This window comes from Esox lucius, chromosome 19 (assembly GCF_011004845.1).
Source record: "Esox lucius isolate fEsoLuc1 chromosome 19, fEsoLuc1.pri, whole genome shotgun sequence".
NCBI lineage: Eukaryota > Metazoa > Chordata > Actinopteri > Esociformes > Esocidae > Esox > Esox lucius.
Genome location: NC_047587.1, coordinates 15,986,946 through 16,001,971, shown reverse-complemented (window position 1 = coordinate 16,001,971; position 15,026 = coordinate 15,986,946). Strand labels below are relative to the sequence as shown.

At 41.9% G+C, this 15,026-nt stretch overlaps 1 protein-coding gene across 2 annotated transcripts in view; it reads right to left on the bottom strand.

Annotated features, from left to right (window-relative positions):
• Positions 1-2,554: 2,554 nt before the first annotated feature.
• Positions 2,555-15,026, bottom strand: part of pamr1 (peptidase domain containing associated with muscle regeneration 1) — a 48,296-nt gene continuing 35,824 nt past the window's right edge. For both annotated transcript variants that reach the window (XM_013138965.4, XM_010883672.5), the window contains 10 exons: positions 14,634-14,851; positions 14,192-14,299; positions 9,367-9,537; positions 7,800-7,991; positions 6,234-7,625; positions 5,895-6,071; positions 5,621-5,687; positions 4,931-5,163; positions 4,271-4,659; positions 2,555-3,721 (listed from right to left, as the gene is read on the bottom strand). In XM_013138965.4, the coding sequence (XP_012994419.2) occupies positions 3,167-3,721; positions 4,271-4,659; positions 4,931-5,163; positions 5,621-5,687; positions 5,895-6,071; positions 6,234-7,625; positions 7,800-7,991; positions 9,367-9,537; positions 14,192-14,299; positions 14,634-14,851 (3,502 nt within the window). In that variant the 3' untranslated portion in view covers positions 2,555-3,166. The remainder of the gene's footprint in view (positions 3,722-4,270; positions 4,660-4,930; positions 5,164-5,620; positions 5,688-5,894; positions 6,072-6,233; positions 7,626-7,799; positions 7,992-9,366; positions 9,538-14,191; positions 14,300-14,633; positions 14,852-15,026) is intronic.

The following is a 15,026-nucleotide window of genomic DNA, read 5'->3' as shown; positions in this document are numbered from 1 at the left end:
CCTATCCAACCAACTACATACACAGTTACTCCACCAACATGGTAGACACACATCTTCATCTACTCATATCTGTGTGTGTGTTTCTGTGTGTGATAATGTCAGAAGAAAGGTCAGGATGGGGGAAGGTAGTTGTGCTGCAAAATAGCAGAGAACAACTGGGATGCAACCACACCTAATTAATCCAAGATCTTTCACCTTACTGTGAGCTTTGCTCTCAGTGTGCATCATTCCCAAAAGCGTTTCTCCCTTCTCCCATCTGGGATTCTCTGGCTCCAGCCTGACATGGCCATCACTGGTCCTCCTACAGAGTTTCTATGTTCTCCGGAGGAAAGCTAGCTATGTGTTTACCAAATACAGACATAGTCACTATATACAGTAGGGTACTACTTTTGACCATTGCTCAATCACTCACGCCATTGTCATGTCCCAAAAGATTATCCAAAATGGGTGACAGGCTTGTGAGCTAGTTATGTTGTTTATGTAGATGTGGTGGACATGTACTGCAGACACGTTGGAAATAAAGAACGTACAGTGAATTAATACATTTTTAGTGTGTGTGTATGTGGATCCCCATCAGTGAGGGCTGTGGGCTGTGTCTCTGTCAGAACATCTCTCGCAATCGATGCTTTTATACTGCCACCCTGTGACCAAATGTTCACACTACACCTTCTCAAACAACTCATTCTCTCTTTAGATTGTAGCTACAGCAAGTTACAGCCCTAATTATACATATTTTATTAACTGCAGAAGCACATAAACATTTATGATTTTGTTAATCACTTTAGCGTTTGGGTTTGATTGCAGACCTTTATTGTATATACTTTATTTGGCCTGTATTAGTTCATAGACTTTCTTTAGAGAACTGACCCTGACTGAACGGCTGTCTGATCTACAGTGGGGAGAACAAGTATTTGATACACTTCCGATTTTGCAGGTTTTCCCACTTACAAAGCATGTAGAGGTATGTCATTTTTATCATAGGTACACTTCAACTGTGAGAGACGAAATCTAAAACAAAAATCCAAAATGTATGATTATTAAATAAATAATTTGCATTTTAATGCATGATATAAGTATTTGATCACCTACCAACCAGTAAGAATTCCGTATCTCACAGACCTGTTAGTTTTTCTTTAAGAAGCCCTGCTGTTCTCCACTCATTACCTGTATTAACTGCACCTGTTTGAACTCGTTACATAATTAAAAGACACCTGTCCACACACTCAATCAAACTGACTCTAACCTCTCCATAATGGCCAAGACCAGAGAGCTGTGTTAGGACATCAGGGATAAAATTGTAGACCTGCACAAGGCTGGGATGGGCTACAGGACAATAGGCAAGCAGCTTGGTGAGAAGGCAACAACTGTTGGCGCAATTATTAGAAAATGGAAGAAGTTCAAGATGACGGTCAATCTCCCTCGGTCTGAGGCTCCATGCAAGATCTCACCTCATGGGGCATCAAGGATCATGAGGAAGATGAGGGATCAGCCCAGAACTACACGGCAGGACCTGGTCAATGACCTGAAGAGAGCTGGGACCACAGTCTCAAAGAAAAGGTCCCCCTGCACGCAAGGTCCCCCTGCTCAAGCCAGTGCATGTCCAGGCCAGTCTGAAGTATGCCAATGACCATCTGGATGATCCAGAGGAGGAATGGGAGAAGGTCTTGTGGTCTGATGAGACAAAAATAGAGCTTTTTGGACTAAACTCCACTCGCCGTGTTTGGAGGAAGAAGAAGGATGAGTACAACCCCAAGAACACCATCCCAACCGTGAAGCATGGAGGTGGAAACATCATTCTTTGGGGATGCTTTTCTGCAAAAGGGACAGGGCAACTTCACCATATTGAGGGGAGGATGGATGGGGACATGTATCGCAAGATCTTGGCCAACAACCTCCTTCCCTCAGTAAGAGCATTGAAGATGGGTCATGGCTGGGTCTTCCAGCATGACAACAACCTTGAAACAAACAACCACGGCAACTAAGGAGTGGCGCCGTAAGAAGCATCTCAAGATCCTGGAGTGGCCTAGCCAGTCTCCAGACCTGAACCCAATAGAACATCTTTGGAGGGAGCTGAAAGTCCGTATTGCCCAGCGACAGCCCAGAAACCTGAAGGTCTGTATGGAGGAGTGGGCCAAAATCCCTGCAGCAGTGTTCAAACCTGGTCAAGAACTACAGGAAACATATGATCTCTGTAATTGCAAACAAAGGTTTCTGTACCAAATATTAAGTTCTGCTTTGCTGATGTATCAAATACTTATGTCATGCAATAAAATGCAAATTAATTACTTAAAAATCGTTCAATGTGATTTTCTGGATTTTTGTTTTAGATTCCGTCACTCACAGTTAAAGGGTACCTATGATAAAATTACAGACTTCTACATTCTTTGTAAGTGGGAAAACCTGCAAAATCGGCAGTGTATCAAATACTTGTTCTCCTCACTGTACATTCTCACTCTCATCTCTAATTAGTAGAATCATATGTGTCTGCTTTGAATTAATAGTAAATGAATGCTCACGAGACCACAAAACAGAAATCTCAAACCAGAACAATTTGTCTTTACACAACGACATTTCTTTAATTAAAAACAACATCACTTTGTTGTCCTTCTACTGAATATGTACATCACATGAACCACGTTCCTGAATAATACATTACATTATACATTATGTACAGTACATATCAAAGAATGCAATGAAAAACATATTTTCCCAAAGCCTTAGGGAATTGGCTTTCAGGTCATTTTTAAGTTAAAACCTAGGCAACTATTTTCAAAAATAATCTTTCAGAATTTTGGATAAGACAAAATGCATAGAAATAGAACAAATAGGGCCAAAGTCCCAATTCAAGTAAATTCCAATACATTTCATCTCATCTGGTGAAATCTAGACAGACTTTTATAGATTTTGTTTTTTTAAACTGAAGGGGAGCATCCCTGATCAGGCTGTGTTAAGGCACAGTCCAGTGTTAATTGGGTCTTTACTGATCACACTCTCTGCTGTCTGTGACAAGAAGAGAAAAGATAGGAGGAATAAGGAGGTAAAAGGGGAATAGTGAATGATTCTGGTAAATAAGGAGAAGGGGAATACTGATAAATATTCAGCAAAAACAGTAGGTTTTTGGGTGGAAGGACAACAGAGATACAAGTCGAGTCCCACCATGGTGATCTCACTTCATGTGTATCTCTATCCAGTCTTTGAAGTTGGCGACATGCGTATAAACAGTAAACAGGTCTGGGTCACACTCTCCCTCGTCATACCCGAAGCTCACCAACCCCAGCAGCCGCCACTCCCCTTTGGACTTGTCTGGCACTGCAAGGTCCTGGGCGGAGCCTTTTTCGGGAGGAAGGATCAATATCCCCCCGGTGTCCGCGGGACAGATGTTGGAGGGGCTGTAGTCGGGCCGCTGGCGCCCACACAGCATGTTGTCCGTGACGCTAACGGGCACGCCGTTGCGGGCATACTGCTGCTCACAGGGCACCACGTCAGCGAGGTGCTGCACGCCCACCCTGGCACGCTCCTCTTCACCGAACCGGGGATCTGGAAGGGGGGCCCAGCCTGTCACCAGCCCCTGTCTGGAGGTCACCTCCCCCCCCTGGGCGTCAGGGAGACAGAGTGGCAGGACCTTTTCCCCAATACGAGCCTTGTCCAGCAGCTTGATCACAGCCAAGTCTGAGTCCAGAATGCGGGGGTCGTAGTTGGGGTGGACGGAGATAGAGGCCACCTGGAGAAGCAAATAAATGTCTGGTTAGAGAGAAATAAATACATAATAATCAGGTAAATATATGAATTGGTCAGAAATAAGTTGCGGTTGGAGAGAGAAAGACGGTTAGAATGCAGAGGGCATGGTAATACAGAAAGATTAAAATAAAGAGAGAAGTCTGAAGGAAAGCTGTAGAGAAGAGCCTGTGCCAAATGTAACAGCAGGGTGATAGCTTGGCAATCTGTGGGACAACGTTAGCTGTGCTTGTTACCTGGCAACTCACTTCTTACTCATATGCAGATAAATTTACTGACAGCCCTTCGTAAAGGACATCATGTACCCTCACAGCAAACATAAACCATACTGCTAAATGTAAAAATCCTGCCGCTATATAAATGTACGTTAATAAATCTACCCTAGCCATGTAGCATAAATACATTAGTGTTGACTTAAATAGATGAATGGGACCTATTCAGGGATGTATAGGAAAGAAATATGGGCCTGTATTTCATGGTTAGATGAAGTAGACATTTTGTCAGGTTTGTAAAAAGATTTTGTCCCGTCTCTCACCCTGAGATGCTGCAGGCCCTTGGTCTCTCTGAGGTCACTGCGATAGTGTTTTCCCATCACCACCTTGACCTCAGACGCATCCAGAGGGTACAGCTTCCCCAGTTCCGTCACGCAGTGGGCCGCCACCACAACGCTGCGCTGGTTTACCAGGGCCCCGCTGCACACTAGCTGCCAGCCGGAGGCCTCGTCCTGCCCCTCAGACCCAGCCTCTGATCCAGTCCCCGTTTCAGCTCCAGTCACCTCCCCCGGCTTTTGTGACACAGCCAGGCTGGCCTTTTTGTGTAGCTCGGTCCCTTCTCCACTGTCAGAGCGCCGGTAGATGGCGGCTAGCCACGGCCAGTGTGCCTCCGCCGGACTCTGGGGGTCAAATGTGAGGTGTTTCCCACACACTGGGCGGGGAGAGGGTTAGAGAGAGAGGGAGGAGTAGAGGCGGGGGTGGTGAGGGAGGAAAGGAAGAGGAAAGAAGACATAAATCTGCCAGATCTAACAGCACATAATACCGCACTATACACAAATCTTGTTCTCTATCACGCCCTCCAGAACATTCCGGAAAATGTCCTTTATGTGTCACGCTCCTGTGTCTGTGGATGGAAGTCATTCACTGGTTGCAAAAAGAATCTCTTCTTCATTTTTACAACGTGTGGTCTCTGCTGCACTCACCTGGCGAACAGGAGACATGACGCCCGCTCCACTTGCCAGTCTTGAGGCAGGTGCGGCGTGCGCTGCCGGTGTGGTGGTAGAACGGAGAGGCACACTCGTACTCTATGTGAGTGTAAAGGTGCTGGAAGCCCTGGGGTAGCGGAGCCAGCACCGGGGGACGTTTGGTGGGGCCGGCGGACTGGAACAACCTCCCTAACCCAGATGAGGAGTAGAACTTATGCACAGGGGTCTTCCTGAGGGGCATAGAGGAGAGGCGTATGGGGAGAATGCCTTTACACTAACACACGTTTTGGTTATGTCTGCTTAACACTTTTTTATACAATGTGTGTAGTTATGTCCGCTGTTTAACGTGATACATACCAGCTTGAATGTGTCACTTTTAAACCCAATATAGAGTAGATTGTTTTGTGAGTGTACCCGATCTTGGGTTTTTCACTCTTACCGCTCACTGTCCCTACTGTAAATTGTCCAACAGGCCAATGACAACTATTGCCTATCATCACATTCAAATTTTGTGGATTATGCCAAAAGCACGGTCAAAGAAGTAATTCCAGTTTTCTGGCGCTTCTACTTGAAACAAACTGCAAAAGGGAATGCAATTGCAGGATTTTTTTCTGTCAGAATGAGTTTAAAACTATCGTAAAAAAAGTCAATGAAGATCAAATAAAGTAAAGAATGTATTATGCATACCTGGATGGAACATGCGGAGGCAAAACTCTCTGTCTGACAAGCTCTGAAACTTTGGGCTCTCTGCAGGCTGCAAAAATAAAACACACAGTCATCCAATTTAACTACTGTCAGGCTGTGCAGCTGCTTTCATTCTCAATGCTGTGATAATTATGGTCTGCTGAAAGTGGTGCTTAACTGGTAGGTGCTATAACATATCCTTCCACCATAATAACAAAGCAACACCCACGCATGTACCCAAACACACGCAAATGCGCGCACACCCCATAATGCCCACCTCTGACACAGAGGGGTTGAGTGCCTTGCCAGATGCCCCCAGACTGGCAGGTCCGCCGGCTGTCCCCGGTCAGAGCGTAGGAGTGGTTACAGAAGAACTCCACTGTCTCTGGCACCAGCCCAGGTACCACCTGGTGGTAACCATGGTAAAGATGCGGATGAGGAGGACAGCGTTTGTCTAGATGGAAAGGAGGGAAGAGAGGAGAAAGAGACGCAGAAGTGTGGATGACAGACAGATGGAAAAGGAACAGAGAGAGACCGTTTAATGAAAATCGATGACGCTGACAAACATTGCAATAATTCACTGCATAGGGATACGTGGTTTGGGAGTAAGTCTTACCACTGGTGCTTTGGTTTTCTCTCTCATTATCATCTTCAGGCTCTTCTTTAGTTGGCATGGCTATATCTTCCACTTCATTTTCCTCTGCAGGTTTGCTTGTACTTGCCGCTGTGTCTTTGGCTGCTCCTCTATGTTTAGCCTCCACTGTCACTTCAGTTACTACTGTCTCTGTACTAGATCCAGTATCTTTAGTTTCTCCTGTATCTTTAGTTACTCCTGTATCTTTAGTTACTCCTGTATCTTTAGTTACTCCTGTATCTTTACTGAGTGCTGAATCTTTAGTTGCTTCTGTATTTTCTGTTCCTTCTGTATCTTTAGTTGCTCCTGTATCTTTAATTACAGCTGTATCTTTAGCTGATCCTGTATCTGTAATTACTACTGTATCTGTACTTGATCCAGTATCTTTAGTTTCTCCTGTATCTTTAGTAACGTCTGTACTTTGAGTTACTCCTGTATCTTTAGTTGCTCCTTTATCTTCAATTACGGATGTATCTTCAGTTAATCCTGTATCTTTAGTTACTTCTGTGTCTTTAATTTTTTCTGCATCCTTAGTTACGGTTGTGTCTTTAGTTGTTCCTGTATATTTAGTAGTTTCTGTATCTGTAGATATTCCTTTATCTTTAGTTGCTCCTGTAGCTATAGTTAATTCTATGTCTTTGTATGGTTTTCCCACAGGCATCCCAGGTTCCTGACTTGACGAATAGGGGGTAAAATTTGTTTTGTTGCTTGTAGTTGGAATAACAATCTTCATGTCTTTAGATATGGTTGTATTAACGCCCTCCTCGATTTCATTGGTGCCAAACACATCTGTGACAGTGTTCTCTACTGCAAATGTGTCTCCCCTTGGTTTTGACTCAGTGTAATCTATGGCAAATGTGTCTCCCCTAGGTTTTAAAGTATGTTCCTCTTTTGGCTTATATTCATCTGGTCCTTTATCTTCAGGAATCTCTGTTTTATTTCCTATCTCCTGTATGACATCTTTGTCTCCTTTTGTATCTGGTCTACCATCTGTGTCCACCATGGTTTTCCTCAAGTCATTTTCTCTTTCTCCCTCCACTGTGTCATCTATTTCGTTGCTCTCCGCTTGATCCTTCTTACCTCCACTAGGTTTTTCTAGCTCAGTTTCTTTTTCTTTGTCACTAGGTATATCCTTCCCTGCTGGGATGTCCACCTGAGTAATGTCTATGTTTTTGTCTTTAACATCTTCGTTCTCCACAGTTGTGTTCCTGAGGCCTGGATCTTTACCAGCACCATCATCCTTTCTCACTGTAGTATTGTTTATCTCTTTGTTGTTTTCTGTTGGTTTGTCACAGTCTTTTTCACTGCCTTTGTCTTTTCCCGTATATTTTGGTTTGTCCTTTTCTTTGTCTGGTTGAGCAAGTGTATTATTAACTGTGAGGGGGGAGAGAAAACAAGGGATTTGTTGAACTGTAACTGTTAAAAAAGTGTTGTTACACAGTTGACTTACCATTCAGTTGTAATGACATTGCAATACAAATTGATCCCATACTGAAGTCTATCAACACCCATTCCCATGATTCCCATCATGCCTTGATTAAAAATGACCTTTGTCACAGGTGGGGGGGGTTCCACTCCAGGTGTTGTTTGAGAGACATGTCCTCTGGTGCGTCCCGCTAAGCTTGTAGGGCCGGTAGCACAGATACTGCAAGGCTATAATGACGTCATTAGGTCCATACACCAGGAAGTGGTCTCCATGAACAGGCTTGGCTGGAATGTCACAGAACTTTACCATGGGTACTACAAAAAAAAGAAAACTCAGTTACTTTACTATTAACCTCCACATGTGAACCATTAAAGTTGTTATTACATTTTCTGAATACATCAACCACTGCTGAAAGACCATTGGTCAGGCTGTCAATGTGAAGAAATTTAAAAACATTATACACAAGTCAGTGATAAAATAAAATATGGATAGATTTGGAAAAGGTTATAAAATAATATTCAAGTGTTTGGATATCCCAGTAAACACATATGGAAAAATAATCTGGAAGTGGAAACTATAGCACACCAATCCAGGGACTGCAAAAAAGGTCTATCCCTCAAACATTAGCACTCAAACAGTATGCACAACTGTGAGAGAAGCCACAGAGAGGACAACAATCACTTTGATGAAACGACATAGTTTTGTGTCTGGGAGTGGAGTAAGAGTGCCCCGGTCAACCATATCAAGAGCTCTGAATGAAGATGGTCTGTGTTGGAGAGTGGCCAGAAATAAGCTGTCACCAAGAAGTAATTGGAAGTATCAGAAAGTACTAAGAATTATCTCAAAGCATGAGAGTAACCTAGACTTGTAGCCCGATGAAGAATTTCATTGTTCAGAATGATGCATGTTATTCGGTGCACTTGACAAATAATAGACATTGATGGGTCAACATCCCTTTAAAATCTTTTCAAAGCTGGTAACTACCAAAAGACTAAAAAACATATTGCAGTAAACAATCAATCAATCAAATGTATTTATAAATCCCATTTTACATTAGCAGTTGTCACAAAGTGCTTTTATAAACACCCATCCTGAGACCCCAAGAACCCCAACAGTGGCTAGGAAAAACTCCCTAAGAGGGGCTGAAATTTAGGAGGAAACCTAAAGAGGAACCAGGCTCGAAGGGGTGATCTGGCTGGGCCTGGTGAACATTTTAAGAGTAGTAATAATTAAGTAATAATGAATAATTGCATTTGGGTTGTGTCCAGAGTCTATAAACCCTAAGCCAGTTCAGAAGCATGACCAGATGGACAAGGACAGGGACAACCAGCGGCAGAGGGGTGGATGTGGGGGTGTAGCAGACTGGCAGTTGATTTAAAAATAGCTCTACCAATCTTCATGTGTAGGTTTAAATTCCTATGCAAGCAACATCATTTTGTTCTTACAAATAGTTTGCAACATAAATCCAGTGTTGCCTGACAACAATTTATTTTGAGTATCAAAGTGTCTAAATTAATTTCAAAACAGAACAAAATCTAATTGTACCATTTGCAATTCAGTAGAATGACACAATATACAGTATATAGTCTTAAAGTTGTTGTGTTATGTCGCAAACATTAGATTAGTTTGGAATGTCTGCCAGCACCTATATATGCAATGGGATGTGCCCTTCTTTCACTAGCCTCTTACCACACTGAGGGACAGGGGCACTCCAGGTACCATCCTGAAGGCAAATGGCTGTGTGGATCCCCTTCAGCTCAAACCCAGGGTCACAGCGATAGGTGACTCGTGCCCCAGAGTGATGGAATAGCCCCACTGTGGAACCATGTACAGGTACAGGGGGCCTCCGGCAGCCAATAACTGGAGAGATACACACAAACACACAAGCATTCTCAATAGAGGCTGAATCAACACACAATACAACGACGTCCCACTACATCACGATAGAGTAGACCAAACAATGGGTGTGGTGTTCTATGAAATTAAAACGTTATTATCAATAAGCCTCAGAACCCAGCTCACAGGTCCTAAACTCATTATTTTTCAGACATAAATTGCCTTCTGCAAATTTTCAGGCACATAAGTATATTCAGACCCTTTATTATGTGCCTTGGAGAAGGGGCTTTGCAGCGATAACAGCTTTGAGTCTTCTTGGGAATAGCCTCTACCAGCTTTAAAATTAAACCACAGATTGTGGGCATTCACGTGAGACTCGATTCTTATGTTGTTCATGCAGACACTCTGTAGCTGCTGTGGGTACTTAAGGGCATGGTTCATGATTTCTTCTTACCAATACACAGGAGGTTTATTAACAGAGTACTAACACTAAGGTTTAGATTGTTTCTAATGATGCTGATTGGGGCCCTATTCAATTTCAGTGAACATTGTGGGGAACTGGGGCATCAGGAGCGAAGCAGCACTCTTTAACACATTTAAATACTGTGTAGGTGAGCCTTTCCACCATACCTTGCCCCTGATCAGTCATGATGTGAATACTGCTTCTCTGAGTGACCAAGAGGATGCAAAATATCAAAATCATGTTGAAGTAACTACTAAACAGGCTTCTTTTCAGCTTATTTTTCTTTTATTTGCATGGTCGCTGTGATGTAACAGAAAAGCTAGTCATGTGCCAGCCTGTTTGAATTTGGATCTACAGTGGGGTTATTCACTTATCTCAAACCAAAACTATATTGAATATATTGGTAAGTTATATATAGAGTAATGCCTCAGGTTTCACAGGCAAAAAACTGATATTATAAACATTGTATCACAGATGCTCTCCTGATCCTAAAGCTGTAATTCAACTTTTGTGGAAGAATATTAATTTGCATTTGTGTATTTAATACTTTTGTGTGCAGCTCATAAAGCAGCTTACAAGACAACATTAATAAATGCCTTCAATGGAAGAATACAAGTAATGTACAGTCAAATGTTTTAGATATTGCCACTGGTAGCCCACCTTGTTCTGCTATTCAGAAACATAAAGCACACACGATTAACCCCTGTCAAAGTTTCAATACAGTTGGAAATAAAGACTGTTTCTGTGAAAATATACAGTAAAGCAGGATGGAATCCATACTTGAAAACATGCTATTCTGTTTAATGATGGGTAAATTGTTGCAGACCTAAAGTGCAGTTGTTGCCAAGTCCACCATTTCAATTCCAGTGTAAGCAGTGGCCTCTGGGTAAAACGGGGACACGTGTTTCCACAACATAAATCTACTTCACAAACAAGCAATACAGCCCTCCTCATGGGAATTCCAGATGGATGAACAATATGTACGGAATTCCATCTATCCACTTCTCACTTTCGTTTTAAGAGTGCATCTTTTCCAATGGAAATGCTGGGTACGATTGCAGAGGCAGTCCTGTTTTTGTGTTATCGTTTCATATACTCAGTTGTAGCCCTGAAATGAAGACAGTCAGGAAGAAAAAGGGCTGGGCACTTGGCTAGTCTGTTTTCACAGTGTGAGGACAGGGGTGGGGTGAGCGAGCGGGTCGTAGCGGTGGGCATGGAAATAGAGATCAACTTCCAGACGCCTGTAAAAAAGCAGGGTTGTCTTGGATTTGTGTCCAGACGTTCCAGTCATGTAGGACCTTGTTGGAACCCAACCCCCTTTAATATGAGGTAGGTGTTAGACATGGTGTGGGTGGGTGGGTTGCAGACAGGTGACTGCCCCAGTTGAAAACAAGCAGAGAAAAGCCTAGTTAGGCCTCGCCCATTCATTTTCAAGTTGCCAACAACTATTATTTACTGTCTTTTCCATGCTGACTCTCCCTTTCTCTTGTTATTCACTCTCAGTCTTTCTCACAAAGATGTTCACTAACCATACATGGGTGATTGACAAATACGATTAACGTACAATTTTTATTTTATGAATTCACATTTAAAAGCAATTACATCCACATATGCCTTTTTCATGAATTAATGAAGGTTGACATTTTAAAGTCTGTGGTCTCTGTGCTTAAATAAACCTAAGAGGCACCTCTGCGATCAGGTCCTGGCTGTGACAACCAGGCACATAGAAATGCCTAGAGGGCACCAGCCAGGATTTGACATTATTCTTATTTTTTATCTTATGTTTATATTTTATTAATTTCTGATATTTTGAAAAGGACTTGAACGAAGCAAAGGACACATTTTTATTTGAACATTTACACTGTCATGTTTTTAGCTTGACAATGTTCAATCACAAAGTCCGTATTGCAAAGCAAATAAAACAGTAACTTTTACCTTCGACCAATTTCCTTTCCTTCCTTCCTTCCTACAAACCCCTCCTTTGATCCCTCTAACTATGATAACACATTTGAACAATGGGGAGAGCTGTGGATTTATTTATGCCATTGAGTCCTTGCCTCGGTTTAATTTGCTGAGGGAAATCTAAAATGTTTAACAGTGGCTCTAGCATGTGTCCCTCTTTAAACAAGCAGATACCTTGTATGATGCATTTCAATCTTTTAACCTCAACATATACTGAACCTTCAAAGTAAAATGTGAATTATGTCAGATGGTTTTGGGATTAATGCTTAATCTGTAAATTACCAGTGCCATACCACTCTGCATCTTTCTGTGTAAGCAGCTTGCCTAAAGGATTGTGACGGCTTCCTGTTGTCAGCACTAAGATGATTATGAAAATATTTTTTGAAGTGACCCCAACAATCCACTATAGTCTCTTTAACCTCCAAAATATATTGTATTTGATCATTCTTGTAACCTATTTAGAACCGCTATCTTACATTTGTTATTGTTATTTGTGTAGTTTGTTATTATATGAGCTATTTAAGAGAAGTCCAAAAACCACATCGATATTGACATTCGTGCAACTGGTGTGATATATTGGTTTTTGCTGTACTACTGCAGACAGATGATTTATTTTTGCCACTGGTCGACACAAAAAAGTCCAAAATGTCAAAGTGAAAAAAAGAATATTTAAATTATTTTAAAGTAATTACAGAAAATAATTGATTGCATAAATATTCACTCTATATAGACAATATTTGATAGAGGCACCTTTGGCAGCAAATTAAGCTGTGAGTCTATTTGGATAAGTCTCTACCAGCTTTGCACATCTGGAGATAGCAATTTCTGTCCATTCTTCTTTGCAAAATCTTCTTTGCAAAAATCCATCATGTTGGATGAGCTCAAGCTCTGTGAAGTTGGCCGTTTATCTTTAGTAAACAACAATGTCAACTCTTTCCACATATTCTCAATTTAATTCTGGCTTTGACTGGGCCACATGAATACAAAGACATTGACCTATTTTAAGCCACATACATTGACCTATTTACCCACATATTTACCCACCTATTTACCCAACCAAAGCCAATGTGTTTTGGTTGTATATTTGGGGTCATTGTCCTGTTGGAAGATAACTCTTCTCCCGAGTCCCAGGTCTTTTGTAGACCTCAGCAGGTTTTGTTTCAGGATTTTCTTAAAATTGTACTTAACAGTGCTCAAGGAGATAAACAATGCCTTGAAAATGTTCTTATATCCTAACCCTGATGGGTGCTTTTGAAGAATCTTAGCGATGTTCCTTCCTCTTCATGATGTTGTTTTTGCCGGACCATGTAAGCGGAGCCAGCTAAGAAAAGCAAATGTCTCTTACTAACTGACTGACTGAGTGACTGACAGACTACCCCTTGTAAAATAGCATAGTGGTTAGAGAAGCAGACATGCGAACTATAGATAACGAGTTTGTATCTCCTTGCAGGCGATGCGAAGTATGCGTTATTAATTATTCCATATAGACGAAAACTTGGCTGGCTAAAACCTCCAGTGACTACATTATAGTAAGCCTGATTTTTTTTTTTTTACGCATCCGTGCATGCGTTTTGGGTCAGGATAGACAAACACATTTGCTGGGTACAACATAGGCTACAGTAGTTACGTTACAGTGAGTCTTAACTAAAACTGTATACGGTTATATTGCGACTGTTTCTGGCATGGAAAAGTTCATCTTCAGTCTCACTAGCAACTTCTCAATTCTTGTGATTATTCCTAAGAAGTTAGTAGACACCAGTAAGCCTATTACTGGCTTATAAGCTGTTCTAACAGCCAGTGGCAAAAGCTAACATTTCTTAGACACTATTTGTGGTGGAGGTAAACTTAATAAGAAACATTAGTCAATTTAACTGTATTAATATAATTCATGAATGGCCAATTAGCTATTAAAACGGCCAGTGGCAAAACATGATTTGTTCATAGATACAAGAGGCTCTACAGACACCAATTTAACGTAGAGCTCTGTAGTATAGTGGTGAGTGACACAGCCTTTCACGTGGGCGACCTGTGTTCGAATCTCAAGAGGGAAGTACATACCATTGTGGTCCGGCTGAACTAGGCGTGCCTAGTTTCTTGTTTTTTAGGAACTGTACTAATTTCAATCAACAATTTGGAAAAAAGCACATTTAATATTTCACTTTGACATTTTGTGTGTTGATCAGTGGCAAAAACAGATGACATTTATTTTGATATCATGTTGTAACAAAACACTAACCCGTATGGCGCACTTACCATTCTCACACCACTGCCCCGTGTAGCCAGCCAGACAGGCACAGCGGTAGGAGTGAGATGAGTCCAGAATACAGGTACCATCGTGGAGACAGGGGGAGGAGTTGCATGCTGTAAACACAAAACCCAAAGACTTGACACATGACATGGGCTTTGTAACAGCCATTTCAACAAACAAGAATTCATATATTAACAATGGTAAATACATGAATTGCTTACTCACTCCCCTTGTCTGCACTAAAGAAAAAAATATCCAAGAAATAAACTGATGTTAAACCATTTACAATGTTGTCTTTTATATCTGGCGTAAATCTCCCAACAAGTCTTGTTTATGTAACTAAACCAGTCGTAGTATAAAAAACATTGTACATTTACTCCATATTAACCTACGCAGTCACCATGAAAGTTAAAGATTCCCTGTCATGCGTAGGCTTACTATTCCTACCTGAGCTCTCCTGGAATGTGGCGAAGAAGCCATCAAAGTTCTTGTATCCATCAGATACAAACAGAATGTGTAAGGAGTTGCTGGAGCTCTGGATTGTAGCAGGTCGGTCATTTCCACAGAACCGACCAATCACCTGAGATTGGATGCTGTTGCCATCACGCACCTCTATGTAGTCATAGTGACAGGAGTGATCAAACTCGAGGCTCAGCATCATAAACCTGAGGGCAAAGAACGAGAGAGGACATTTCAATTTTGTTTGCATACAGGTCAGTCTTGTTCAGTAGTGGTACTGTCTGTTGACCACAGTGTGCAGAGCTAATGGAAGCATCGGGTTAGAGGTGTCCATAAAAGTCACTTCCAATGAGGCACAGCATGTTTTTAGCCAGTGGTGCA